The 26,530-nt window shown below is 37.1% G+C and overlaps 1 protein-coding gene across 5 annotated transcripts in view; it reads left to right on the top strand.

The window, feature by feature from the left end:
* The window catches only part of ZRANB3 (zinc finger RANBP2-type containing 3), a 50,569-nt gene extending 25,418 nt beyond the window's left edge, over positions 1-25,151 (top strand). For 4 of the 5 annotated variants that reach the window (XM_061354315.1, XM_061354316.1, XM_061354317.1 and 1 more), the window contains exons 5-21: positions 2,895-3,126; positions 5,382-5,467; positions 8,202-8,373; positions 8,801-8,929; positions 10,410-10,529; positions 11,247-11,366; positions 11,862-12,041; positions 13,427-13,579; positions 14,216-14,684; positions 15,622-15,825; positions 16,327-16,418; positions 17,733-17,834; positions 19,272-19,414; positions 21,400-21,543; positions 22,414-22,807; positions 24,013-24,144; positions 24,629-25,145. In XM_061354315.1, coding sequence (XP_061210299.1) covers positions 2,895-3,126; positions 5,382-5,467; positions 8,202-8,373; positions 8,801-8,929; positions 10,410-10,529; positions 11,247-11,366; positions 11,862-12,041; positions 13,427-13,579; positions 14,216-14,684; positions 15,622-15,825; positions 16,327-16,418; positions 17,733-17,834; positions 19,272-19,414; positions 21,400-21,543; positions 22,414-22,807; positions 24,013-24,144; positions 24,629-24,727 — 2,971 coding nt within the window. In that variant the 3' untranslated portion in view covers positions 24,728-25,145. Of the gene's footprint in view, positions 1-2,894; positions 3,127-5,381; positions 5,468-8,201; positions 8,374-8,800; positions 8,930-10,409; positions 10,530-11,246; positions 11,367-11,861; positions 12,042-13,426; positions 13,580-14,215; positions 14,685-15,621; positions 15,826-16,326; positions 16,419-17,732; positions 17,835-19,271; positions 19,415-21,399; positions 21,544-22,413; positions 22,808-24,012; positions 24,145-24,628 lie in introns of all 5 variants that reach the window. The other variant, XM_061354319.1, reaches the window with a different exon arrangement.
* Positions 25,152-26,530: the final 1,379 nt, after the last annotated feature.

Below are 26,530 nucleotides of genomic sequence, written 5' to 3'. Positions count from 1 at the left end.
CTTCCTGTGTTTCAGTTTGTGCCAGTTGCCTTTGGGCCTGTCACTGGGCACAATGGAAAGGAGCCCGGTTCCATCTTCTTTACACCTTCCCTGCAGGTATTTACATTAGTAAAATCCCCCCAGAGTCTTCTCATCCCTAGGCTGAACAGTCCCAGTCAGCCTTTTCTGACAGAAGAGGTTCTCCAGGCCCTTAATAACCTTAATGGCCCTTTGGTGTACTCTTTCACATACATCCATGTCTCTCTTGTACTAGGGAGCCCAGAACTGGACACAGCACTCTAGGCGTGGCCTCACCAGTGCTGAGTACAGGGGAAGGATCACCTCCCTCAGTCTGCTGGTAATAACTTTGTCTAATGCAGCTGAGGATACAGTTTACCTTCTTTGCTGTAAAGGCACTGTGCTGGCTCACATTCAACTTAGTACCCACCAGGACCCCCAGGTCCTTTTCTGCTAAGCTGCTTTCCAGCCGGATGGCCCGCACATAATGGTGCATGGGTTTTTTTCCAAGATGGTGGACTGTCTTGGAAATGGTGGACTATCTACTACTATCTTGGATGGTGGACTGTCTACTCCTTGTTGAAATTCATGAGTTGCCTGTCAGCCTTTTTCTCCAGTCTGTTGTGGTCCCTCTGGATGGAAGCATGACCTTCTGGTGTGTCAGCCACTCCTCCCAGTTTTGTATTATTATATTATAGCTGTAGCTCATCTCCTTTAAAGTTGAGAGGTCTGGTGAGGTGTCCTGCCCATGGCAGGGGAGTCGGAACTAGATGATCTTAAGGTCCTTTCCAGCCCTAACTGTTCTATAGTTCTATGGTTCTTTCAAAATTGCAAGTGCTCGTCTGCTGAAAATTAGGTTACTTCAGTGTGTCTCGAACTGAACATACACAGTTATTTCTCAACTCTGATGAATTACCTTGTGTTCATTAGCTTCTGTAAAACAATTTGAACACATTTTTAGAAAACTTTTGGTATATGTTTAAAACAAGATAGTAATTCCTGTTAAAATTCTATTTAGTGTACTGAGAAAATTTGTGAGTTGAAGTATTCTCTAAACTGAAAACATCATCATGTCCTAGGCTTTCTGTCTTTAGACTTAATAACATGAATTCACCAAAGAGAGACTTTCAGTCTTGTTTGTTATTCTAATAACTCTCCTATTACACTGAATTACAAGGGTATTGTTTAGTCTGCTCTACTGTAAATGAAGCGCTTGATTTCATGGTATTGTCTAGATGTTCTAAAACTTCTGCGTAAAGGAGACTGTTCTTCATCTTATCTGGGGAGTATCAGAAAGTAACTTGGCCTCCAAGATGTGCAGATGGGACAGTAGCTTGGAACCTTCTTTGTGGTAACCAGAGAAATCCAAACTAAAATGCATTTTAAAAGTAGTAGTTGCTACCGATAGTCAGTAAGTTTATCACAGGAATATGGGAACTAAAATAAGGATCCAATGAACCTTTTTTTTTCTTTTTTAAGTTATTTAGCTAAAATTCACACAAACTTAATGCTTATAGTGCTGAATGCAGAAAGGAGAAATGTGGAATAGGGAAAATAATGGCAAAAATAAATCGCAAACAATTCTGTTCATTTTCCCTAAGATTTTTAAAAGAAGTAGATCTTAACCATTATCACTTTTATTCAACAGCAGGGGAAGAGGAAAACTTGGGTTTCTGCTTGTTTTAACTCTCAGGAGGCATTCCTAGCTGTAAGTGAGGTAGCTGTTGAACTAATTAATATTTTAACATTAAAAAATGTTTTATACATTTGCAAGAAAATGCAAAAATGCAGCTACTAAACTTGGTTTAGCATTTTGTAACATTTTGCTTCCATATGTTCAGCTTGGATTTCTCTCCGTTCCATACTTGCTTTTCTTCAAAACTTTAGCAATGAAATTTACTGCTTGAATGTTGTTTAACTTAATTTAAACAGATTAAAATATCCTTAGGCATCAATTGATGTTCTTATGATTTCTAACAAAATTTTAAATTGGATATTTCTTGACTAAATTGGTTCCACCAACAATAGATAATTCTGTAATTTTTTTTATCCACCCTTCACAAAGTGGTAGGGGAAGTACTTGTTTTCCTGGTTGCTACATTTATCTGTGCAGTGACAGCCAGAATCTGCAGTGCATTGACCACAGTGCCGGTGCTGTTAACCATTGCCTCTTCCATACCCAGAGGCATGAATGTACACATGCATGTACTTTCTTCCTCATAAATACTCAAGGAAACTTCAGCTTAGTTAGGTCTTTGATCTGGTGCTACTGGAGAACAAATAAAAATCATGCCAGCAGAGCAGTAGCGTCTGACAGATGGTAGACAAGCTATGACTCCCATTCTGGTGACTTGTCTAACAGCTCTAAGAGTTCCTGTGCTGCTCAAAGGCTCCTGAAAGGCTACAGTGCTCTCTAGTGAGTAAAAATTAATTTGTGCCTTGGGCCTATCTATGCCTTTAAATTTACTGTAAGAAGTTCCTTTCCAACTAAACACTATATTTTCATCTTGTGCCTTGGTTTTTATTACTTCAGGTGTTTAGGTGCTGTTTACATAATGTGCTCATAATGATCTGACTTGTGTAATATTTTTATCCAAAAAGTAGATTTGTCCTATGCAATACTCCTGGAAAGCAGCACAAGTTATAGCCATGCAGCCAGATAAATAAACTTCCTTTTAAATGCATTGTCTGTCTTTTAAAACGGCAATGAGGTGTGTGATTTGTGTGTGATGTTAATATGCTTTAAACACGAAAAGCTGTTATTATTAGGTTGACAGCCCACTAATTAATCAATCATACATATGTCCTTAAAAAAAAAAAAAAAGGCAATTCCCTTGCTATTTCCGTTTTCCTATAATGAAAGTTTGCTAAGAAAACTTCTGGAATTTCTCTTTTAGGAGGATATCAACCAGCAAAGTAACAATTCTGGGGTATGGCCTGTTAACTTCTGATGCACAGAATTTAGTAGACACCTTGTACAGGCAGAACTTTAAGGTAGTTGTGATTGATGAATCACACTACATGAAATCCAGAAATGCCACCCGTAGCAAGATATTGCTGCCAATTGTGCAGAAGGCTCTTAGAGCTATTCTTCTTACTGGAACTCCTGCTCTAGGGCGACCTGAAGAGGTATGTGACACAGTGTTTTGGTTTTTAAGGATAGTATCAGTAATAAACAAACTATTTTGTAGTTTACTTGAATATGTACAATTATATGCATTATAACATCAAAACTGCACTTGCTGCATTATGAAGAGTAAGTATGAGAAACCAGAACAGTGTCTTTGAGTTGATTGCATTGACGTTTTACAAACTTGTTTCACACTCATGCACACGTGACTTGAAACAGTGTTTCCTATAAGAAATTAATCTTGCATGTAACAGACTGTTGGGTGGAAGAGAAAATAAAGAGCCGAAGTAGGTAATTATTTTGTTCTGTGTAAGAGAGTCCTTGGTAGATAAGAACTTGTATTAAATCTTCTGCTTGGTCATCTGATACAGAAGTCCTTTATTTACTGCTGGTCTTTTGAATATTCCTAATGTTCACTTGTATTTCATAAGTGGAAAAAAATACATCCTGTGCTTGTTGCAGTCCAGAAAGATAAATTTTCCTTTGGCGGAAATTCAACTTATGGAACTGGGGAGGAGCAGAGAGGAAATAAAACCTACTTGGATTTTATACTGAACCCAAGAAAACTGCCTTTATTTATCAAATGTAGAAATTAATGGAATATAACAGCTGATTTGTGTCCGAGGAACTTATAAGGGTTATATAGGTAATACTTTACATTTTAGAGGTTCTTGTTGTGTAAATAGAACTTATGGCAAGACCTTTAATTTGGTCAGAGAGGTTATATCTTGAGAAAGATGTCCACTGTATGAAAAAGGGCTTGGTGTATTAAGAGTGTTTGCTTTAAACTTTAAAACAGATGTTTATATCTGTGGGTATGGACAATTCTGAAACTGCCTGCACCAAAGATATTGCAACCAATCCTGGAAGACGAAATTAGAAAGTGTATTGTACATTGGTACAAAGATCAGTAAGCAACATTGCAAAAGGCCTTTGAAGGAAATCCCATACAAGCTTTCCTTGATCATGGTAATGGGGTCAAGACTGATGTACAAATGGAAAATGAATTGAGACTTTTTTATAGTGGCACCAAAGTTCTGCCATGGCTTATAAGGCAGAGTGTAAAAAGCACTACATCTCTTTAATCAGTTCTGAGTCATAAGCAGAATCTTTCTGTGAAGTCTTTTAAAAGGAATATATATAGTAAACAAAAAACGTGATTAATTTGTATTTCTGTACTTTTATAGCAAATAATTACAGGCAGTTTCTTGTTTAATCTAGACCTATATCAAAATAGCATTTCAGCTGGATGATTAAATTGGGTTTGGTGGGGCTTTTTTGGGGGTTTGGCTTTGAGGGTTTTTTGTTATGGCTTTTTTCTAATTTTTTTTCTTAATACTGCTTTTCAGTTCTCTATCTTTTGTCTTGAAAGAAGCCTGTGAAGAACGAGATCAGGCTACAGTAATTTTCTCTTTGGGAGAGGTCACTAGCATGTGATTATGTAATATGAAAGCTTACATGGCAGAAGTGATGCACAGTAGATTTAAGAGGATTGCAGGGGAATGCATTTAGGAGCGAGCCTTCTATATTATTCTTTGCCTCTATGCTACCCCATGCTACTTCTGAATAGTGTGTCAGATCTAGTAGTGATCTTTGAGTCCAGAGAGCTTTGACAGTAAAACAGATTATAAAGTAGGATTCTTTGTGGCTTTAGGTTCTTTAGGTTGTCTAAACTGATATTTATGTCCTGCTACGTGGCTTTAAGCAACCTGGTGTAGTGGAAGGTGTCCCAGCCAGTGGCAGGGGGGGTTGGAACCGGGTCTCTTCTAAAACAAAGCATTCTCTGATATTCAGCAAGGAAGAAAGGCATGGAATTTCTGGTCTGTATTGTTACTGTCTGTTTTTTGAAGTAAAACTAAAGAATGAGTAGATTTTCCATGTATTTTGAAACAGACTATTCATGGAATAGCTGCACTGAAGCTTTGCAGAAGCCCATGTACCTTGCAAACAACAGAAATTGCGTTTTTAGGAATAACATCTTACCTATGTTTTCTTGTCCAGTGTTAAGTCTGTTCTAAGTCATCAGCACTGTGTTATGATGTTCAGGATACTCTGTTATTTGAGGGCCTCCCAAAACTATTCTGTCTCAAGGCATGTGCATACTCCTATGAAATGATTTTGCATGCATACCAAGCTGTGTACTTTGTGTGCAACTACTGAATGTAAATTTAACACAGTAATCATGCAATAATTATTTCTAAATAGTCTTATATTTGCAGGCAATTTTTCAGTATCACTTTTCTTTTAAATGCAGCTTTTCATGCAAATTGAGGCACTATTTCCAAGAAGATTTGGAACTTGGAGTGAATATGCCAAAAAATACTGCAATGCTCGTGTCAGGTATGTCTGTACTTCATAGAATCATAGAATAGTTTGGGCTGGAAAGGGGCCTTAAGGATCATCTTGTTCTTGGGACAACATGCTCCGCTGCCTCACCACGCTTAGTGAAGAATTTCTTCCTAATACCTAGTATAAATCTATCCTCTTTCAGTTTAAATCCATTCCTCCTTGTCCTATCATTACCTGTCCTTGTAAAAAGTCTCTCTCCAGCTTTCTTGTCAGCCCCTTAAGGTACTGGAAGGCTCCTCTAAGGTCTCTTCAGAGCCTTCTGTTCTCCAGGCTGAACAACTCCAGGTTTCTCAGCCTCTATTTTCCTGTAAGTGTCTTGATTTTCTTGTCATGTGAAGTGAGAGAATCAGTAAGTACTACTTAAGTACCATCCTGCTTGGAAATCCAGGGTCAGGTACCATCTCCTCCATCAAAGAGAGTTGAGAAAAGGATTAAATTGGTAGGATACTTTATTTGAGGAAAAATTGAAGGTATTAAAGTCTGAAATAAAGTGCAATTATTTACAAACTTACTGTTGCTGGTATGAAGTGTGTAGTTTTTACCTTTAGAGTTGGAGTGTCAGCTATAGCTGAAACTTTGGAGTTTCTGACTGTCTTATGCTCATGTCATGTAATAATTTACATCTCTGTTTATTACGGGATCTAGTATTTTTGCTGTCCCACCATGCATGGGTGGGAAGAAAGTACAGTACTTGTCTCTGTATTTTATAGATTGACTGAGTAAAAGTAAAGGTATAAAACTCTCAGAAACACAGGAGTGTTTGTAATTCTGTTTGAAGGATCAAATGAAGACATTGTAAGTTCTTGTCCACCACCTTGCCTCCAATTTCTTAGGTAACATTGCTCATTACGCATTTCTTACACACATGTGCCTAATGAATTTTAACCCATTTTTATCCCTTGCATCTTTAATGAATTTTCGTCTTTCGTGTGCTTTAACTTGTTAAGGAGCATTCATTTCCTTCTGACTTGCTTCCCTTAGCTTTAGTTTAATGACTGTTTTTTCTAGCTGTGTTCTAAAATAGAGGGGATAGAGGAAACTCTGATATAAAATGCTTAGTTTTGTCCATCTGAATCTGATACAATCTGGAACGAAAGAAGTTATGAGAAAGGAAGAACCTTTAAAAAAATTCTTAGATAAGATTTCATATCTGTAACTTCAAAGCAATAGGTTTTGTAAGCTAAATTGGGTAGAATTTAGATTTAATTTTTATGCTAATAATTGCATGATTTCATTTTCATATAACTTGTTTTTCTTCCTCCATCACATACATTTTATCAGCATTTAACTTCAAATAACATGGAAGAGTGCTGTCTAATTTTCAGAGAAAAGCTATTTTTTTCCATGGTGTTTTGACTGAGTACATCTGTAATTTTCACACCACAAGTGTGCGTGGGTACACCATGGTTAGCTACTCAGTCATAGATGGTTAACTTATTTTTGGAATACCATAAATGTAATAGAAATCAAGTTCAGGGTTTGGCAAGTTTTCAGTAAATAACTTTGTCTTCATGACTTGGCTGAAACAAAACATCCTGTGGTAATAAACCAGATAGGATTATTTTATGCAGCACTTTCTGTGAAAATGCTGTGGGATTTTTTTAGGTGTTCATGGACACCTGTTTCTAAAGATGAGGTCCAAAGTATTCCTGTGCATTTTTGCTACCATTTCTTTTATATCCCCAATGCGCAAGCTGGAGGGAGGAAGCCTTTCTAAGGACAGCCATATAAATAGACCAAAGAAGGCATATGAGTAAAAGATGATGTCTGCCGTCTACGAAGCATTCTAAGTGTTTTATGCCAATAGTTCAGCACTGCAGAAGTGAGTCCCTGTCTCTTTCCTAAATGGTTATAAGCAGCCAAGTAAAATACTGTTGGTAAGGCTTAAAATTATCTGTTTTATTTATTTATTTATTTATTTTAAAATACCAGTAAAATTGCATGCTTGCAGCATACTCTCCTGGCCTTGGAAAATGATACCTGGGCTTCTCTCCAAAGGCAGCAAAATCTGTCACGCTTGTTATTGTGGTATCTCTTGGCAGTGTTGACAGAGAAAAGCTGGTGGTCCTGCTACAACACTTTCCTAACAACAAAGTGAAAAAAGATCAAGGAAAACTAAGTTAATAAATTCTTTCTCTTTTCAACTTTTAGCTTTTTAACCTTAAACCCACTTCCTCTATTTAATCTTAATTATTAAATAGTATTCCATTTAAAGTTGGTATCTTAAGCTTTAAATCCCATCTCTGACTGTAACTAGGAGGGAATTTTTAGGGAGGGAAACAAACAATATTAATGGTGATCTTTGCAGCTTTCATGATAGCTTCTTTCTCAGTTATTCCTCTCTATAATAAAGAACATTTTCATGGTGGTGTATTTTTCTCATCAGTCCATTGAAACAAGAGTTATAAAGTTATACCTGAAACTTATGCTTCCTATAGAAAGGCAAGTGTATCTGGGATTAAATATAGGATCATATGCATCTGATGAGTAGTAATGCCTGCAGACAGCAGTATTTGCTAGGAAGTCAAAGCATCTCTGGCTTTAGCATTGGAAAGGATCAGACAGAAAGCAGTCATCTCTCTGGTGTAAACAGGAGCACCAGGCATTGTCACCTAGCGCACTTTCATATGTAATAGTGTGTTTTAAATTTAGTTATGTACTGAAGCTTTTTGTTGAATTTGGAAGAGATAGTTTGTACCTTCAGTTTCTGATTTTTCATTTTCAGGTTTTTTGGTAAAAGGGCTCAATGGGACTGTAGAGGAGCTTCAAATTTAGAGGAACTACACCAACTTTTAAGTGAAATAATGATCAGAAGACTGAAGAATGATGTTCTAACTCAGTTGCCTCCCAAAGTTAGGCAGCGTATTTCATTTGACCTCCCACAAGCTGCAGCTAAGGTAAATTTTCCTAAATTTACCTGAAAATTTCCTAAAACTTTTGCTAAAACCACATTTGTTAGTAAATAGTAATATCCATGTCTTTGTACATATTTATATATATGCATGTGTATTATAGGTGTTTGCAAAGAATGTGTGAGTATATAACACAGCATCTCTTGCTCTTTTTAAAATGTAACAAAAAGCATGAATATAGCAATTTTTGTGGCATCAGATAATGATAAAATTCACTGTAATTTTAGTAGAGACTTCTTCCTTTCTATCTTACTTTTCCTAAGATTTTGAATCCTACAGTTAACTTCCAGCCAAATTTAATAGAGTTCTCAAAAACACTCAGTTTCTAAGCATTTTACGCTTGAAATGTATATTTTGAAGTAGAATGTGCTTTGTACTATGTATCTAACCACTGATCTCTTCTACCAATTAGAATTTAAATACCACTTTTGCAGAGTGGGAGAAGTTAATGAGAAACCTGAATTCAGATTCCACTGAAAGTCACTTTTCTGAAGTCATGAATCTGATCACACGCATGTATAAAGAAACAGCCATTGCCAAGGTAGGTGTGGAAGTCTTTTCTTAATATATTTTAAATACCCAGTCTGTTTTTAACTTAATAAAATTAATTGTATTGGCCTGAATACTAGATGAGGTTCAGGTTTCTTATAATCTCAGTGTGGAGAAATGCTCTTTTTTACCCCTGTATGTTTACAGAATAAGCTGAGTCCCTTTACAGTAGCCTTAACTAAGTGTTAAAACTGTTACTGATTAGGCGTCCATCAAGGTGTCTGAGACTGTCCAAACATACAGCCTTCCAACAGCACTAAATGCATCTGACAGACATAAGGATATATTGAATGTGGATGCTTCAGAGACATACGTACCTGTGTGCCAGCAGCTGCTGCAGCTGGCCCAGGATGGTGCTGATGCAGCCCTTGTGCAGACTGTGTTCTGTCAGTGCAAGTTCTCCCCATGGATAAAAGTGGAAGAACAATCCCCTCCAGCTGATCTCATTGAATGGGACCCCATGTTTCTGTATTTCATCCTGTAGTACTGTAGCTTAGAATGTACGGAAAAACAAGTTAATGACCAGAATGTTTTACACGCCTACCTTTTACCCTGCTATCAGGCTTCATTGTGCTGAGCTAATTTTAGAAAGGGATAGAAATTCAAACAAGTTCTACATGCTGCTGGAGCAGGAAGAGTTGAGAATCTGACCAACTCCTTCAGGTTGTTTTTTATCCCTATCTTCAAAATGTCACTGTGGTTCAGTTGCTGTTTCTTCCCCACTTTTCTGGCCTCTCCCCTCTGGAAATCCATTTTCAAATAGAAAGCTAAAAGACAAAAAAGAAAAAAGAAATCTGAGGACTGCCGCAGTGGGTATTGCACTAACCACTGATAACTGATGAATTTCGTTATTAACTGTCACTGTTACTTTAACAGTTTTTATAAAAGATATTGAAAATTACATTTGACACAAAAGAATTCTATTAATGTTTCAATAGAGCAATGTTATGATTACAGTATCATCAAAGTATCAAAATTATTCTTTCAGTTTTGATGTATGGCTTTATGTGGGTGCAGCAACAGTTCTGATTAAACAAGATCTCCATTTGAAATATGTTTGGACAGAAATCAGTTCTGATTTGTTTGGTTGGTTGGTTGGTTTTTTTTAAATACGCCTTAAAACATCAGATAATGATCTTGTAACTAAAAGGCGTTTTATCTGCATCTTAATCTGGCAGAAGTGCCATTTTTCTGGAGGAAGTGCTAATTCTGTGACTATTTTTTTAGTATAACTTTGGATTATTTTTTTTCTCTGAGGTTTCTTGACAACATAAATTTGCATTGTTTTTATTAATTTGAATAATCTTATCTTTAACAGTGTTAATTTTGTTAGTCTTAAATGGATAACAGAAAGAATGGAAGTTTTACCTTTTCATATTATAGGAAATTGAAAGATATTAAAATAAAAACAAAACTGTCTTTTTGAATATTTTGTGTGTCTTAACTAATGAAAATAATCTCTCGTACTTCAGGCAGGAGCAGTAAAGGACTATATCAAAATGATGCTTGAAAATGACAAACTGAAGTTCCTAGTTTTTGCTCATCACTTAAGCATGCTTCAAGCCTGTACAGAGGCAGTTATAGAAAAAAAGGTAATGATTTAACAAATGCACACACAAATTTAACTTCAGAATTTACAATTACATATGAGCTTTGTTTGAATTCAGTAGAATTACCTGTGTGTACAGAAATTTATGGATTTTAAGTATATACACGTCAGTACCACTTGATTAAAAGGTGTGATTTGGAAGAACTGTTTTATATCCAAGGATAATATAAACACTGATATTTCATATGATACTTTATTATTATTGGTGATACTGTAGGCATTTGTTTCCCAAGTTTTCCTATCAATGTGCTTCTTACTTTTTTTCTTTTACAAAACACTGTCACTGCACCTGAATATTTAATTCAAAGCAGTAAATATGTTTGCAAACACCCTTCATATTATATTGATCATGGACTGTAAACCATTGCTAGGGAATGGTCGCTCACTTTGCTGTTTTATATTGTTATTATTATTTTGCAAATTGTTGAAATTTTAATAAGTCATGTCAGGGAAATTACAGATCCTGCTGTGGAGTATTGTATTTTAAGACCTGATGTTCATTGTCTTCATTTGTAAACAGGGAATACTGAGCCTACACTTCTCTACATAGAGGCTTAATTGTAAATCAAAGGGCAAAAGAGTACTGATGTATCAATGACAGGAATAGAACAGATGTTTTCATATTTTTATTGGGGGACAGAGGGTGATTAGATCTAAAAATGGACACTGATAATGTAATTTTGTCTCTGATATGCTACAGGTTCGCTACATACGAATAGATGGAAGTGTTCCTTCAGCAGAAAGAACACATCTTGTCAATCAGTTTCAGAAGGATCCTGATACCCGCGTTGCTATTTTGAGTATTCAAGCAGCTGGTCAGGTAGGACAAAAAAAAAAAAGTTAAATAGGAAACTTGAAGAGTATAGATACTAAAGGCATCGGTGACAGAAGTGATTTACTGAAGGCAGTTTATATTCATGCCATATGTCTCTTGTAGACTCGTATATTATCTAACATTTTTACAAATAATGTTAACTCTTTTAAGCCTCTCATGAAATTACTTGAGCAAAAGCAAGATCAGCAACAGCATCTCATTCTTGAATATTAGCAAAACTCTATTTCTGTAAAAGTACCAGATGAATAAGAAATATATGTTACTTCTGTAATGAAAAGCAGTATGTAGTCTTTCTACAATATTGAAGTATTTTCTGAGTCTTGCTTTATATGTGAAGCCCAAGGAAGAAATCAGTGTAACAGGCCCTTCTGTTATTTCTATGTAAGAATTTCCTGTACAACCTTTAGATTTCCCCCCAGTTCAGATATTCAGTTGTTTGTGAAATCTTTTTTCTAAAATGCATATGCTTATTCTATTTAGGGTTTAACTTTCACTGCTGCTACTCATGTTGTGTTTGCTGAACTATATTGGGATCCAGGCCATATTAAGCAAGCAGAAGACAGAGCACACCGAATTGGGCAGTGCAGTTCTGTGAATATTCACTTCCTTATTGCAAAAGGAACAATGGATATTTTAATGTGGGCAATGCTGAATCGCAAGGTATGTGTGGAGTAGAACCAAATAATCAAGAACTTGTTATGGTTAACATAGCACTTAAGTGCATGTACCAAATAACATAAATATTCTTCCTTATCTGGAGGACCTAGAATTGCTAATCATCAAAATGTCCATGTCTAGTCTGAATTAGTCTTTTCTAGCTTTTTGCTCTCTGTTTAAGATCCAAACATAAAAAACTCTTTTCCAAGATGAATGAGATGGTTCACATCTATAGATAGGGTTTTTTTATCTTCTAGCTTTTTATTGCTTTGGTTGTTACAATGATAAGGTTTTCTTCACACTAATGACAGCTAGAGTTCTGTGTGGGATTTTTTTTTTAACTGGATGAATATTGTGCCTTAATTGAACTTTGGCTCTGAGAGGCAGAAGCATTGCAGTAATCTTATCATCTGTTGCCAGATTACACAGTCCTTGTTAGGAAGAATGGTTCCTTCTCCTTTCTTTGCTAACTTGGAAGATCTTTGAGAATTCAGAGTACTAAGAAACATAATTTGGCTGTTCTGCTTCTGTGACCTTTTTGTAGCCTTTGATACCATTCATTAGTGTCTTGTTTTGATAACTGAGGTGTGTTAGTCTTCTGCCAGCTCTTGTTTTCTGACATTTCCAGAAGTGTCAGTGTAGAACAAACTGCCTCTTAAGCTCTAGTTGTCAGAATCATTTGAGATTGTGGTTACACGGGATTTATTCTGATGGAAATTCTGATTTATGGTTCTTGTTCCTGTACTTGGCTACCCCTGTGTTGTAGGGGTTCAATTGTGTCCATACAGTTACTGTATTGGGAAACTGATAACCTTTTTTTTTTCTTTTTTTTTTGCCAATGTTTTCCTCTCCTGCTGAAAAGTCCTCACAGTTTGAAGAACCTGGGTACTACAAACTGTATTTGATGTTCAGTTGGGGATTGAAATTCTGTGTTCTATTTACTGTAGGTAGCTCTGAAAACATCTCCCATCAGCCTGGTACATTAAGAGTCTCCTTAAACATGACACAGATGGATCTCAGTATATTCACTAACAATTTAGCTAACAAGTTCTGCCACTAAACTGCTTTTTTCAATTAAGTCTGCCTGTGTCTCTTCATGCCAAGCAAAAGGTGTTAAGGTTGTAAGAGAGGTACCCAATGTATACCTTTTATATACAACTTTGCAGGTCCCAGTGTGCTAATTGCACTACTCATTACTATTTTTGCAGAAATGGGTACTGGAACAGGAATAGTTTTAATCACTGAAGTTATTTTGAATTACTACAGTTTCTTACTTTGCAAATGCTGAATTAAGTTTGCAAGGGAAAAAGATTGAGTGAATGTAGGTAAATAAATTTGTTCCAACATGTGAATTCCTTGGAAACTTTATGCAAGTCATCTTTCTGCAGGCCAAAGTTACAGGCAGCACCTTGAATGGCAAGAAAGAGAAAATACAGGCTGAAGAAGGTGATAAAGAGAAATGGGATTTTTTGAGTTTTGCTGAGACCTGGACCCCAAATCAGAGCCTAGAAGATCCCAAAAATGAACTTCTGTTTACACATGTGAGACTCAAAACTTACATTTTTGTGTTTTGTTTCATTTAAGAAAATATTTAACTGTTGGTTGCATAAGCTTTCTGTGCACTGCAGACTTTACTAATGGAAAAGCACTAAATAAGTAGAAAAAGTAATAAAAATTCCATTTTAAAAGTTAGATGAAGTTGGGAAAAGTGCTGTGCTGAGTACAGATGTCATCTACAGGCTTCTTATGGGTTCTTAGGTTATTCTTGGATGACTGATTCACACTCAGAGTCAGATAAGTAATACCTGTTTAAACTAAATCTTTAATGGCTATACTAAATTTAATTGGCTGTTATTTTAAAAATAGTGCTTATAAGCCTTTCCTTGTAATAAGCATAATCAAAAAAGCCATATAGCATATACCAGGTCTGTGTATTTGTGCTGTTTTGAAGTTTCGTGAGAATATTGAAAATACCTTTTACAAAACAGAAGAGGAATGGTCAATTGTGATTTCTGCTAGCTGTTTGTTCTTTAGGAAAATATCTTTTGTCTCCATCTCCAAAGTAAAAATAGCTTTTTATATTAGACGGTAATACTAGTGGAGAAAAATAGTAATTTTAACAGCTTTTGATGCGGTACTTATAAGTGGGGTTAACATATTTCTTTCCCCTTTCCTAGTTTGAAAAGGAAAGGCAGCATGACATACGTTCTTTCTTTTCCCCCAAATTGTCCACTGAGAAGAAACGCAAAATGTTTTGTGGTGGTGAATCACTACATAATGATTCAGAACCTTCTGATGGTACAAAAGAAGAGGATGCAGTGCAGAGTAATGAAAACCTGAATTCCACAATAATAAGTGATGTGAATACAATTTGTCATGAAAGTACCTGTGAACCAGAAGCTAAAAGAGCAAGAAACCTAAGTGGATCTACTCCAGTTAACTCCAGTAAGAAAAAGAAAAAACCTCTGACTGGAAAAAAACCCTTTTTGTTTTCAGAAAAAAACAGTGAAATCCTTCCTTGTGACGTCAATACTTCAAGCAAAAGCACAGCTGTAAATAAAGTTTGGCACTGTAGAGTTTGCACTTATAGTAATAATGAATTCCTCCCTTATTGTGAAATGTGCAATTGTCCTCAAAGCGGTAATGGTAAGTAACGTGCTGCAGAGAAAAATACGCATTTTTCATTTGTGATTAGCTTCAGAAAATACAGTATTTTTGGACATACACACAAATCCAGACAGAATATGAAGAATGCTGTCTTTACATTAACAGATACCCATTAAGTGATCCTTCTTGATTGTGCTTTTCCCAAGGATCTTTTACACATAAGTCTAATTTGAAACATGGAAAATTCAGATAAATGTTAACAGGATATAAATTCTATGAGGAAGGACGTATTACTTGGTTTTCTTTGCAGTAAATGTAGCTCTCCTTTTCCTTGAGGTTTATGGTTATTCTAAATCCAATGAAATGGCAAACTTTTTCTCTACCTCTCTGAACTTAACAGTGTGGTATTGGAGCTTTATTAATTTGGGTATTGTGCATTCATTGTGAGAGACATTATGTGGAAAATATGGCATTTCTTGTTCCAGCAGGTCAAAGTAGATTTATTTCATTTAGCTGGAAACTTAATAAAACATTTTTATAAATCTTTTCCCATATTTGCATTTTAATTGCAAAGGAAAGAGTAAGGTTTTTTTCTTCTTTAAATTTTATTTAAGTTTCTGTGCTTGTTCAAGTAAGGACTTCTGAATTTCACAGGTACAGCTCAATGCCTGGAAAACTACTTTGTGTGTTTATGGTCTACAATAACTGTATATAAAATAGAATTGCTAACTGCATTATATTATTATATAACTGCATATAATTTGACAAATTAAACTGGGTGCATGATATTGCAGAGATGGAAAACTTTGTTCCATGTGATTATACTCCTAATATTAAAGTTAGCTCTAGCTTTTTAAGTTTTTGCTTTGTGATAATATTAGAGAATAAAATGCAATTTCTTTGTATTTCAATTGCATAGTCCTGTCTCCACATGCATGCTGATTAGGTACCTGTTTGTATGTTTCTTTGTCTAAAGTTGAGAGAAATTGTGAATCTCCGATGAGCCAGTCCAAAGAAGACGTGTCAGAGGACTCCAGAAGACATGAAGAGAGAGCAGAGTGCAGTGCTGAAGACAGAAGAGAAGATTTGGGGGAAACGATGACCCAGCAGTCTGTTGAAATCAGCAAACATGAAACCATTGAAATGGAAAATGAAGAAAGTGAAAAAAAGCGTGGAGATGGTAAGGTGGGACTCCTGTGAAAGAATGATTATATCCTGTTGCAAAACTGTATTAAATGCCTCTGGCATGAAAAACAAAAGCCTACACATCTGATAGACGTACATGCACTAGCACATGAGTTTCTCGTTTTAGCCTGGGATGTTTATTGAGTTTTGATGATGGATAAACCCAGCCTTTCTATACAAGTCCTGAAGCAATACAGAGCTTTTGGCTGACTTAAGAACTATGTCAAACTAGCAGCTGTGAACCTGTATAGTTTTATTGAAACTTATGATGGCGTTTACTTGCTTTCAAGACAGCCACTGGCAAAACAGATGATAGGTAATTCATGAGAAACAGGAAAATAAAATACGCAAATATCTTAACAGCTTGCTGCTTGAGCTGTGTAATTCATTATGTTCCTCTGGAATTAGATACATGTAAACATTTGTAATTTCTGAATAGACTGAATGTAGTGAATGAAGAAAAATATTTTTAATGTCAACATTTTTTCTCTTATAGGAGATGTAGATAAATCTGACACATTTCAACTATATGATGGGCTTTTGTTTTGTGCAAGCAAGAACACTGACAGAATTCACCTCTATACAAAGGTAAACCTGAAATATGCACGTTTGTTATAATTTTAAAATTACAAAGTAAAATGTTGTCCTATGAAATGTGCTTATTTCCTTTGTTTTTCATACTTTATATAAAAAGACCAGTATTTTTGTATTAGTGGAAATGTACAAAAATTAAGTAGGTTATCATTCTTGTTCTTTTACTCAGTCAAACTGGGTAACATTCTCTGGATACATAGCTTCTGACACTTCTCTTAACTTACAAAGTGCAGCTAATACATTAGATACATGCTCAGCTCATCTGCTGCACATATTAGTTGTTTAAGATTCTAAAAACTAGAGAAAAGATGACTGAGAGGGGATCTCATGAATTTGAATAAATACCTCAAAGGCGGGTGTCAAGAGGATGGTTCCAGGCTCTTTTCAGTAGTGCCCAGCAACAGGATGAGGAGCACTGGCCATAAACTAAAACACAAGAGGTTTCACTTCAACATGAGGAAGAAGTTCTTTATGTTGAGCACTGAAAGAGGCTGCCCAGGAGGGTTGTGGAGTTTCCTTCTCTAGAGACATTCAAAATCCACTTGGATGTGTTCCTGTGTAAGATGCTGTAGGTCCTGCTCTGGCAGGGGAAGTTGGACAAGATGATCACTTCAACCCTAATGGTTCTGTGATTCCTTTTTGTCCTCTTGTATCTGAAAATGTTTAATAAACTGTATCCTGCTTCCTAGTTTCACACATTTTATTTAAAAATGAACATGCATTTTGGATGGTACTTGGGAAACTGTATAAATCTTTCTGCTGAATGATGAGACACTTCTCTCAAATGTTTATGATTCATCAGTAAGTTCCTGGGTCGTGTGTACCCAATGGGAAAACTTTTCCTTGAAAATTAAGTGGAGGAGAACTTGTCCAGACATTTAAGACAAAAAAAGATAGGTTATAATAAAGAATGTTCTATCTAGGATTCTGTTTGAAGTTGTAATAAAGTGACATTCTCTAGTCCACAACCATTCATTTTCCTTGGAAATTCAATCAAGAGGTTTATCATTTCAGTTTTTTAATGTAAGGCAGTTTCTGTGTCTGACCTGTTTTCAAAGGAAAAAAAATCAAGACGTATTCAAAGTTAAAATTTTCACCCTGTCTACATTTACGTGTATTAATGTCAATCATGTTTCTTGCATCCGTGCTGTTTTCATACCTCTGTGGGTTATTGTTTGTTTCTGGAAAAATCTTAACCTCGAGGAACTACATTTGGTAGGAAGGGAGGATAATTCACTTGAAAAGGGTACAGTTTTTTTCTAGATTGTGCTATGTTGCATCTGTAAACAAAACTGTTTGCTTGTCTAGGATGGTGAACCACTGAATCACAATTTCATTCCATTGGACATACAGCTGGATAACTGGGAGGATTTACCAGAGACTTTCCAGCATAAACAAAATCGTTCATTGGTAAGAACAAATCCTACTGGCACAGCAATATAATATTTAATATGGAGGGAATGAACTTAGTTTTTTTTTTAAATAAATGCAGAACACTTTCAGGCCTTAGAACTAGGCACAGTTTCATCAATGCAAGCAGATCTTATAAATGTTGATGTGAATATTAATTATGCAGTCTGTTACTTTGGCAAATTGCCATGCCTCCTGTTAACAGTAGATGGAATCAACCAGACATAATTTAATTTCTCATTTACAGGATTAGTAACTAACATTCATAAGTCAACAAAATAGCTTTTTAAAGGTTATGACTTACATGGGGCACATTGTGAATAAGAATGTGTTAGATTGTATCAGAGCTGCAGTTACCAGCAGGGCTCCACTCCCACTTCCTCCTTCCGTCTTCCAGCAATTTTCAAAGCATTGTAGGGCACAGCTCCACTGAGACATGAAGCTTCAGTTAATTTAGCAATAAAGATCACATTTATAATGGTGTTTGAGAACATAAACACTGTAAACCCAAGTACTAAGTCAAGTAAGGAAGTAGAGAATTTAAACTGGGCCTGGAGATATTCAAGACCAGGCAGGATGTGGTTCTGGGAACCTGATCTAGTTGAAGATGTCCATGATCGTTGCAGGGGTGTTGGGCTAGATGATCTTTGAATGTCCTTTCCAACCCAAACTATTCTGTCATTCTGTGTGTGATATTATCTGCTTAACAGGTTTTTTTCCATTTAAAGAGAAATGTAATTTGGAAAATCAGATTCTGTCATACAGGAACAAAACTGATTCTTTTTGGTAGGTTCTCCAATAAGGTTGGAACTTAATTCATAAGACACAAACCTGACTGATTCAACCAACATTTCTGTGAAGCACCTACTGAGTGGGTAACACAAATGTTGCTGAGGATTTCAAAGCTATTTGCTAGACTGAAACAACCAGTTAAGAATCCCATGTTTGTTGGAATTGGGTTGTCCACAAACCCAGTTATAAATGCTGTTCACATAATGGAAGCAAACTTTCCTTTTCTGAGAGATTGGCTGCAGCAGGAGGATGGTTGCTGTAAGAAAATTCCTTTGCATGTCTCTTTTTCCCATCAGCAAAGTCTTGCTTAGACAGAAAATTTTACCTGAGACTTTATCCAGAAACCCTTCTCCTATGGCTATATCTTCAATTAGTAAAGGCTGTTTCAGGCCTTATTTTCTACCTTTTGGATCAACACACATAGCAAAACAGTTCTTGTAGTTAATGCCAAAGCTGTAACAGTTCTTTAGCAGGGGAGGGTGGGGGTGCTGCAGCTTGTGTGAAAAAGGACCTTGAAGAGGCCATCTCCAGTAGTACCAGCTGTTTTCCTCTAATTTTGAATGTATTAATTCATAGCACCCTTTCACTGTAATTAAATAATTCTGTAGTGTCTGTCATGCTGCTGACAATAGCATTCTCTACCAGATCCTGAGGTTTGTGAAAGAATGGGGTCATCTAACAGCAATGAAACAGAAGATTGTCAGAAAAAGCGGTCAAATATTTCGTAGTCCTGTTCATGCTGCAGAGGAGTTGTCTAAAAAGCAGTTGGTGGTCAGCAGCACAAAAAGGTATGTGGTTTTTAATTCTTCTTCCTCTTACTAACTGCTGCAGGAAGTTTGATATATTTAATGTAACTTTCAGTGGAATGATGCTGAGACTAAATGGGTCATTTGATGATTGCTTGTTGCATAGTGACAAATGTATGTAGGCAACTGAGCATGTCAGAAAGTATGTTGGAAAGGAAGTGGAATGCTTCCCTGTCCAGCACCGTGCTGCATTCAGCAGCTGTTCTGGCTTTGCTGCACTGCACGTTTAAGCATCTGGAACTTGCCAGAGATTTTTGAGGAAAATCAGGGGCTCAACAGAAAAGGTTGTTTCTAAGGTCAAAGAATGTTGTGCTCATCTGGAAGCACAAATAAATCATTAGTTGCTATCAGTGATACAATGTTCTATTCATAATTCGTGGCTTACTCCAACCCTTTCTGATACTCAGTTTTTCTTTAAGCAGTTTCATTCTGTGGGAATGACGTTTCTCAAAACTACTGTTTTCCTGCTGGGTGTCACTGAAAAGGGCTAATGTTGAATCCTTGTTAAAATCAAAATTTACCTTTTTTTCCACTTTCCTTTTTCTGATATGCTGTCTTCCCTGGCAGACATTCAGAGCTTCAGTATTGTTATTGCTCTCCACAAAAGTTCTCATGCGTACAGGTTAATTCACCAGGGTGCCTCTGCAAACTGTAACCCTTTTATTCCTCTCAGTTTCTACTGTTAAATTCTCCAGGGTGACTTTATTTTGGCTGTAGGTAAGAATTTAAGTAAAAAAGTAAGAGATTGTAATCCCAGTAATAAAAAGAGAAGCAGCAGGTAGTAAACGTTTCTTAACCTGATACCTGAGTGTGCCCTTCCATGAAATATAGGAAATATCTAGTTGTGAACCATGTTAGAAGACCTACCATAACCTACAGCAGCCTGCTAAGGTAGTATATAGGGTTTGGTATGTTTATAGTGCAGAGAGGTGTACTTATGAGGAGTTGACTGAATAGTGGGGTTTGGAAGAATGATCAGAGTGAAGCGATTTTACAGGTTTTACTTAAGAGCAGTGGTGTTTTGTATGTTTTTACATTAAAATAAAGTGGGTTCAAGTGTAGCAAATGGAGCAAGGAGGCCTCCACAGCTTGGAAAGTTTCTTGGACTTCATGTAACTGAAAGCTTTCAGGTTTCACTATCAGGCAATATCATAGAATCATAGAATAGTTAGGGTTGGAAGGGACCTTAAGATCATCTAGTTCCAACCCCCCTGCCATGAGCAGAGATACCTCACACTAAACCATGTCACCCAAGGCTCTGTCCAACCTGGCCTTGAACGCTGCCAGGGATGGAGTATTCACAACTTCTTTGGGTAGCCTGTTCCAGTGCCTCACCACCCTTCATGGTAAAGAACTTCTTCCTAATATACAACCTGAACTTCCCCCGTTTATGTTTAAACCCATTACCCCTTGTTCTATTGCTAGTCCCTGATGAAGAATCCCTCCCCAGCATCTTTATAGGCTCCCTTCATATACTGGAAGGCTGCTATGAGGTCTCCACGCAGCCTTCTCTTCTCCAGGCTGAACAGCCCCAATTCTCTCAGCCTGTCTTCATACGGGAGGTGCTCCAGCCCCCTGATCATCCTCATGGCTTCCTCCAGACTTGCTTCAACAGCTCCATGTCCTTATGTTGAGGACACCAGAACTCTACACAGTACTCCAAGTGGGTCTCACAAGATCAGAGGGGCAGCATCACCTCCTTCGACCTGCTTTTCACACTCAAATTGCTTTTATTTTTTAATTGTTATATATCAAAACAACTTATCTGTTTGCCACTTAGAGCTGAATCTGGGTTTGGAAAAATGTATCTTATTTAATATGGAAGTATGATGTATGCTTTCCCAAGCTTTATTAATTCCTCATCTGGGAAATGAGAATACACCAATCTTGCTGCAGCCAAAAGTGAATATTCTTTGAGGGAGATTGTTTCCTTTGTAGTATATTGACAGAATTATTAATTCCTTTAGGTATGTGACCAAGGAGGATGTTGCAGCAGCTTCACTTACCAAAGCTAGCAGCAGTGGGGGCAGTGTTCGCCTCATCTCAAAAGAAAGTGGAGTTTATCTGAAGAATGAAAATGTGTCTACTGAACAATCAGGTCATTCCACAAAGTAAGTTTATTAATTCAGTGAGGTGATAAAGCGTTTTCTCCACAGTTTTGTTGGTTGGTTGCATTTTTTTTAAGGTACCAGATTATGTGCTGTGAGTGTTTACCTTGATGAAGGTAAACCTGCTGTGTTTAGATAAAAAATTTGCTGTAATGCTGCTAATGAGCTATGTTTCATTCTTAGAACAATTTAGATTACATCTTTTGTCTGCTGATACAGCTGCTAAGTAACTGATAAAAATGAAACAAGAAAATAGCTACACAATTCAGCTCAGGCCTGTTTGTGAGGTCAACAGCAAATTGGGGACACTATTTTCTTCTATTTTGCCTCAAAATTTAGAAAAAGGGAGAAAAGAACATGAAAATTCCAGACAGAAAATGAACTTTTAAAGAATGTTATTAAACAGACAGCATTTATCCTTGCCTGGAGACAAGCCTTGTTTAGTGTAGGGAATTCAAAAGGTAGCCATGAAGGTTTCATAGAGAAACCAGGATGTTTCCTTTGACTTTTTTACTTCTGTTAGAGGGGGCTGCAACTTTTACATTTATATGTGTACATGCCTGATAAAAAACTACCATTTCTTTATAAATACAACATTATTTCAGTTAATAATAAGGTGTACAGGTGTAAATATAGTAAGATATTAAAAAAAAACCCAGACCTGTTTTATAGACGAATTTTGTTTAAATGAAAATGTAAACCAAGTAGATGGTTTGCACTGTGCATGTATCAATCTAAGCAAGATATTATTTCAAGTAAAATTGGTATTTCAGAGCATAAAAGACATCTAATGAAATATACATTGCTTAAATCTACTGAATTGCATTGCTGAGTAACCTTTGGTGACAGCTGTGCTTTGTTCTCTGCAAACAGGTTGCTTTCGAAAAAAGGAGGAGGTCCCTTGGCTCTGCAGTTGGAGCAGGCTGAAGGTGAAGGCTCCTCCTTATCCAAGGGTTATTTGCAAGCCTTGGACAGTCAAGGGAATCCCCTCTGTCTTAGCTGCCATCACCCAATAGCTCGGCTTGAGCCAGGCTGCCAGACCCGTCCCTGGGACACACGATTCTGCTCTTATGCCTGCCAGGACGACTTCTCAATCCGCTCTAGTCAGAGCTACCTGAGGACTAAAGTGTTTGAAATTGAACATGGCGTTTGCCAGTTTTGTAATCAAAATGCCCAGGAGCTTTATCTCAGCATCCGAGATGCACCCAAGAGTCAGCGTAAGAAAATTCTGGAGAGTTCCTGGATGTCTCACCTTCCCCTTGGGCAGGTAATAGTACTGGTTTTTAAGCAGTAACAGCTAATCTGTGTGTTCAAGTTGAGTGTCGAGAGAAATCCAAAATGTTCTTACAGGTTTAAGATAGGTTAGCATAGCACTAGCAACAGAGTAGGAAAAAACAAATCCGGAACAAAACTAGACACAAGAAATCTGAATGTCTTCTAATGACTTTTTCATCTCTAAAAGTCACAGGCATCAGAATTCTGCACTTTATTAATGAACTTTATGGTTATGAAACTTAAGAATGGATGTGGTCTAGCAGTATGAGGTTATTCCTACTTTGCAGGATGTTTGGTGTAAGAGCTTAAGAAAAGCCAATTGTCCTGGCTCCCCTGGTATCACCTCAACATGTACCACAAACTGCCACTATTCTTCACAGTTGTGATTAATTCTTCAGTGACTTGAAGGCAATGGATCAGGGAGGCAGAATGTTCCTATGTAAAGTGATGCTTTTATTCATAAACTAAACTATTAATTTCTGCTGCAAAATTGGATTTCTGCTTCAGAAGCTACTGGTTCTAAGTTGTTTATAGAAATTCTCCAGCCACCTGGTGAAGTTTGGGAAAGAAAAACAAAAGCTAATTTACCATCAGAGGTGGTATCCATGAGATCAGCTTTGTTTCTGCTAGTCTTTGAAAATATGGTAGTGCACATCTAGAAGACTGAGAGGTGTTGCAGAGTGGGTTATCTTGGAACCTTCTGGCAAACGCAGTTCCATGCTAAGTTACAATTAGTCCTTCACTTTCTGCAAGCTGGCACAGGGCTTTATTGCCTGAGCTTTCTCAATGTTTCCTGTTACAATTACCACTGACTTGATGAAAAGCTTGGATGACAAACACCTGGTTAGTCTTTATTTTTTTGTGATGGAAGTATACCTGTTGCACTCTGTGTTTAATTATCAGTACTTGATGATACAATGGCATGGAAGATAACTTACTGAACCTTTCTTTTTGTCTTTCTTTGATCCACTGTGTTGTTAACCAGCATGCTGCAGACTAGGTGAAAATATCCCAACTAAAATCACAGGTGTTTGCTTGTCCAGTGAGAGTAACAAGAAAAGACTAAGGCTTACTTTCTCTAGATGAAAACTATAAATAGCCATTTCTGAATTATTTTTTTATTCTTATGGTAGAACACACATGTTGTTCAGAAGCAGTATCTAAAGCTTCCCCTGTCATGTCCTTTGTTTACTGCAGTTGAATGAAATTATAACAAACCCAACAGAAGGCCAGTTCTGGCAGGTGGACCATATCAGGCCTGTCTACAGCGGAGGGGGACAGTGCTCCCTGGAAAACCTTCAGACTCTGTGCACAGTCTGCCACAGGGAGGTCAGTGTGGTCTTACCAAAAATCCTCACCCTCTCATGCAAAAATGTTTTGGAACATGCACCAGGGCAGTAGATGTCACCAAACAAGTATTTTGGTAGAGGGATAGAGGTAATGTTGGAGCAGGCTTGCACACTCTGACCTCTCTCACCCCCTGCCCACCCTGAGGGTAAAACTTCCTCCTGGAGACACCCAGGCAGTACCTCCTGCTCTTCTGTTAGGCTCCTTTTCATTCCCTTTGGCCCCAGCTGAACCCCAGTGCTGTCAGCCCCTCCATCCCATACAGTGGAGAGGGAAAGGCAGTATTAAACTGTTACGAAAGTTTCCTCAGGATTTGGGAAAATGTTACCTTAATAACCATTTCCATTTTACTGTGTTGTCTAGTGCAGCACTGGACTGAAGTTTAACTGTGGGCTAATGCTTTCCATTGGGCATGCCACTGGCAAGCAGCGATTCTTACTGAACAGACCTACCCTTGTCTTTGCAGAGAACTGCACAACAGGCCAAGGAGAGAAGCCATATGAAGAGACGTTCTTTAGCGATGAAGTATGGCTGTGATATCACAAAATTTTTTGTGAAGATGTAAAATGCAAACTGCTTGCAGGTACATTATAACTCTGCATCTAGGGCGGTTATGTAGTTTTCTTCATGCACCGGTTTTAAAACAAAAAAACCCTTGTAGTCCATCATGTTGTTGGTAGAGGGAAGAAAATGAAGAATTAAACCCCAGACATCATTTATAACATGGATGTGCTCACCCAAGGCCTTTTGACAGTCCAAGATACTTGATCATGGTTTTATTTTTATGACCCTGCAGTTGAAAGCTAAATTCCTGTGTGTAACATTAGTGCGACTGTGAAGCATTACTGCTTTCTTACTACAGCGTAGTTACAGCCACAAGAATTTGAGTTGAAACTGCCATTGGTCTTTCAGGGTTCAGTTGTATCAGGGACATTATGGACCAAGCAGATCTCTTAGTTTAAATTCTCTACTTGGTTCACATGTCAAAAACACTCAACAACATCTACTGAAACCTGGTTTTACTTAAACCAGCTTGTATTAAAAACTTAGCCGTGACAAAACCAGTAAATATTACCAATTGCCTCATCAAAGGTAGTTCCTGGAAAATGCTACACTCCTTAAGAGGAGTGTGGAGACACTGGATATTCTGACCTGGTTAGGTGGTGGGTTTTATGTTTACTTCAAACAAAAATAAATACTTTTCTATTTTTACTGGTGAGGTTTTTTTATGCTTTATCTGTCTCTACCCTCAGCCCTCAAGTGCTGCAAGGCAGTAGCAAGTTCATAAAGCACATCCACATACTACACATCCTTTACTAAAAGTACATGCCTGCAATTTCAAGTACGTCTGGTTAAAATAAGCTGGAAAGCTTTCTGGGTCAGCCAAAAAGTTGGTTGTTGTTTTTTTTTTGTTGTTGTTTTTTACAAGAAAAGCTTTTCTTACAAGAAAAATTCTTAAACATTCATTTTTTTCAGGTAAAGATTTAAGACAAGGTAGTGGTGCGAGGGCACTGTTTTCTATAGGGTGAAACTGCCCTTTTTCAGCAAAGACACCTTGACACAGCCTAAAGAAGGTCTTATGTGATCTTTGTGTTCTCTGAGTGTGATTAAAGGAACTGCCCTCTGCAACAGTTTAAAAGACTAAGAAAAAAGAGCCTGGTGGATAACTAAGTGTGAAGGAATTTCAAGTTTCTACAGCCATTACAAGATGGCATACTTTAATGTAAAGTTTTATGAAGACAGCACAGTCAGGAGAGGAGGAAACAAGGAGCATCAGGGAATAAGTTAAAGATTGCATTGAGCTAATTAATAAGTAATTTAAGGAAACTATGCAGTTAAACAACAGCTACATTGGTCTTTGTCTTTCTCATCATTTTATCAGAGGCATTTCCCTCAAGTAAACACACCCTGGAGAACGAATTCTTGACAAGATCTTCTCTGAAGAAAATTAACTCTTCTTTATCCTTAACATTTTTTTTTCTATGTGATACAGCTTAATCTGAGGGAAATACTCTTGCACCTCACCCCTGTCCCCTCAGAAGAAGTTTTAGGGTGACACCTGGAACCTCACTACTCGAGGTAGAACTTAGCTGTCTATACTTAATGTAGTCACAGTCGTAAACAATGCTGTTCCTAGGTCAAGTTATGCAGGGATGGCATTTAAAAAATATTTAGAACAAATCACTGCTAGTACACAAAGAAGTCTGTGAGCCACTACTAAGTTTGGATTTATTCAGTAATATCAACAATACTGTAGCTGGTTTTACATTTCAGTTTGTAAAGTGATGCTGATCTTTTGCCAATTCTCATTAAAACACATGAAGATCACTGTGAAGCAACATTGGCACATACACATGGTAGTGTTTGA

The sequence above is a fragment of the Neopsephotus bourkii genome, unplaced genomic scaffold (assembly GCF_033783945.1).
Source record: "Neopsephotus bourkii isolate Nb327-2 ecotype Australia unplaced genomic scaffold, CSIRO-AGI_Nbou_v1 NB_730, whole genome shotgun sequence".
NCBI classification, from domain to species: Eukaryota; Metazoa; Chordata; class Aves; order Psittaciformes; family Psittacidae; genus Neopsephotus; species Neopsephotus bourkii.
The sequence above is the reverse complement of the archived record's forward strand: the minus strand, read 5'-3'. Positions and strand labels throughout refer to the sequence as shown.